Source organism: Perca flavescens, chromosome 15, assembly GCF_004354835.1.
Source record: "Perca flavescens isolate YP-PL-M2 chromosome 15, PFLA_1.0, whole genome shotgun sequence".
In the NCBI taxonomy this organism is placed as follows: Eukaryota; Metazoa; Chordata; class Actinopteri; order Perciformes; family Percidae; genus Perca; species Perca flavescens.
In genome coordinates this window covers 32,513,167-32,515,666 of record NC_041345.1, presented here as the reverse complement: position 1 = coordinate 32,515,666, position 2,500 = coordinate 32,513,167, and the positions used below count along the sequence as shown (strand labels likewise).

At 49.6% G+C, this 2,500-nt stretch overlaps 1 protein-coding gene across 1 annotated transcript in view; it reads right to left on the bottom strand.

The window, feature by feature from the left end:
* The window catches only part of stx1b (syntaxin 1B), a 60,857-nt gene extending 58,597 nt beyond the window's left edge, over window positions 1-2,260 (bottom strand). The window contains exon 1 of the mRNA XM_028599746.1: window positions 2,188-2,260. Coding sequence (XP_028455547.1) covers window positions 2,188-2,217 — 30 coding nt within the window. The 5' untranslated portion in view covers window positions 2,218-2,260. The remainder of the gene's footprint in view (window positions 1-2,187) is intronic.
* Window positions 2,261-2,500: the final 240 nt, after the last annotated feature.

Here is a 2,500-nt window from a genome sequence, read left to right as displayed (position 1 = left end):
ATGGAATGAATGGGAATAAGGGATGAAGGACAGCAGGAAGGAAAGGCGGTAAGGATGAAGGAAGGATGGATAAAGAGAAAGAAGGAGAAGTGATGGAGGGAAACCAGAAAGGGAGGAGAGGAAGGACTGGAGAGGGACGGAGGAGAGATGGACAGCAGTGCGGTAAACTCCAGTGGGGGTGCTGAGACTGTCACTTTCTAATGCTAATCACACACACACACACACACACACACACACACACACACACACACACACACACACACACACACACGGACAGACACACACACACACACATGGACACACACACACACACACACACACACGGACAGACACACACACACACACACACACACACACACACACACACACACACACACACACACACACACAGACACACACACACACACACACACACACACACACACACACAACAGACACACACACACGGACAGACAGACACACACACACACACAGACACACACAGCTGATTTATTGATTGGATAGATAGATAGATAGATAGATAGATAGATAGATAGATAGATAGATAGATAGATAGATAGATAGATAGATAGATAGATAGATAGATAGATAGATAGATAGATAGATAGATAGATAGATAGATAGATAGATAGATAGATAGATAGATAGATAGATAGATAGATGGATAGATAGATAGATAGATAGATAGATAGATAGATAGATAGATAGATAGAAATGTGTGAAGATTATAAAATGAGTGCAGGAGTTTCAGTTTGTCTCTGAGCGAACCCGGTTGAACCCGGGGGGGTGGCGGGCGGTGCGTGGAGCTGCTGCAGAGTTTGAGCAGCTGATGTGACACCCCCTCCCCTCCCTCCCCCCTCCCTCTCTCTTTCTCTCCCACCCTAAAAAAGAAAAAACAAAAATCCCACCACAACCCGCCCAAACAGGCGGCATCAGCTGTTCGCTCAGAAGATGCAGAGCCACACATGCAGTCAGAAAATGGGTGAGGCTTTTGGTACAATGAAGGGACACCCCCCCTCCTCCTCCCCTTCATACCTCAGCCCCCCTCCTCCTTTCCCTTCACTATCAGCCGTACAGAAGCGCGCGAGGAGCGCGGCAGATAAAGCCGCATCCACCGCTCCGCTCCTGATTCATCCATCCAGCCGCTCATCGATCCGCCCGATCATGATGATCCCACACTCACGAGCCGAGGGAGGAGGAGGAGGCGCGGGCTGCAGGATATGCGGCCTCGCGGTATATATATATATATATATATATAAAAAAGAGGAAAAAAATCACTGCATTTTGATCCGCGGCTAATTCCAACGCCTCTACTCCTCCTCCTTCATCAGGTCATCAAGGCACGCGTGCATGCATGCATGGACATGCACGAGCGAATTAGCATGGATGGATGGATGGGAGCGCTTTTCTTTTTTTTATTTCTCCACAGCCTATACCCGATTTTTTTTTTCCCATCATGCATGCAGGCAGCGCTGCACGATGGAGAGAGAGAAACCGGAGCAGGGCCTCTGCGTCTAAACCGCGCCGCATCCGCGATTAAAAAGGGCCGGAAAACGGAGGAAATAAACCCGTCGGGGGGGGGGGGGGGTGCATCTGTGACCTCCAGCCGGCGTGTGCACCCTCCCCAACAAACCAAACATCCACTCACACTGACAGAAAGACAGAACCATCAACCGAAATGTGTGAGATGGAGCCTCCATTTCATGCAGGCTCCATCCTCTCAGCTCACACACACGTTTAGGCTACCTTTGGTTTTCTGTAGGGCCTATTTATTGTTTATCTCATATTAATGTTGATATGTTTGTTTGTTTGTTTATGTAGCCTGTATATGCACCTTTCACCATGGCAAAATTCCACACAAGTGTAACTTATTGTGGCAATAAAAGCCTTTTTCCCCCCCTGATTCTGACATCGCTCAGTATGCACAGCATGAGAGGCTCAGAGCCGCAGCACTACCTGGCGCTCAGCCTCCTCCGCACACACTCCCGCAAAAAAGCCGCACAAATGCGGGGTTTCTAAGCTAGGATTTCAGCCAAGGTTTTAGCCAGGTTCTAGCCAGGGTTTTATCGACCCGGAGAGGGCAGCCCAAAAGGCCGCGGAGCTGCAAGGGGGGGGGGGGTGGGGGGGAGCAGGGAAACATGGAGGCCTACATTTCTGGCAGATAAAGAGGGAAATGGTTTCGCTTACGCTTCGCAGTTCCGCCGTACGGTCCTTCATGGTGTCGCTGCTGCTGGAACACGGAGAGAATCACAATCGGCCCTGGTCCGTCCGGGGGAGGAGGGGGGAGGTTTCCAACACCGCGTCCGTGCTCCGGAGATATTAAACCCCCCAAAGAGATTTTCTTTTTTTTTTCCTGTGTCCTCTTCTTCGTTTTTCACCTTCTTCTTCTTCTTCTTCTTCTTCTTCACTTCCCCCGAGCAGACGGAGAGATGGAGGGAGGAACAGCGCGGTGTGTGACGCTTCTTCTTATCGGAGGGATATATATATATATATAAAATAT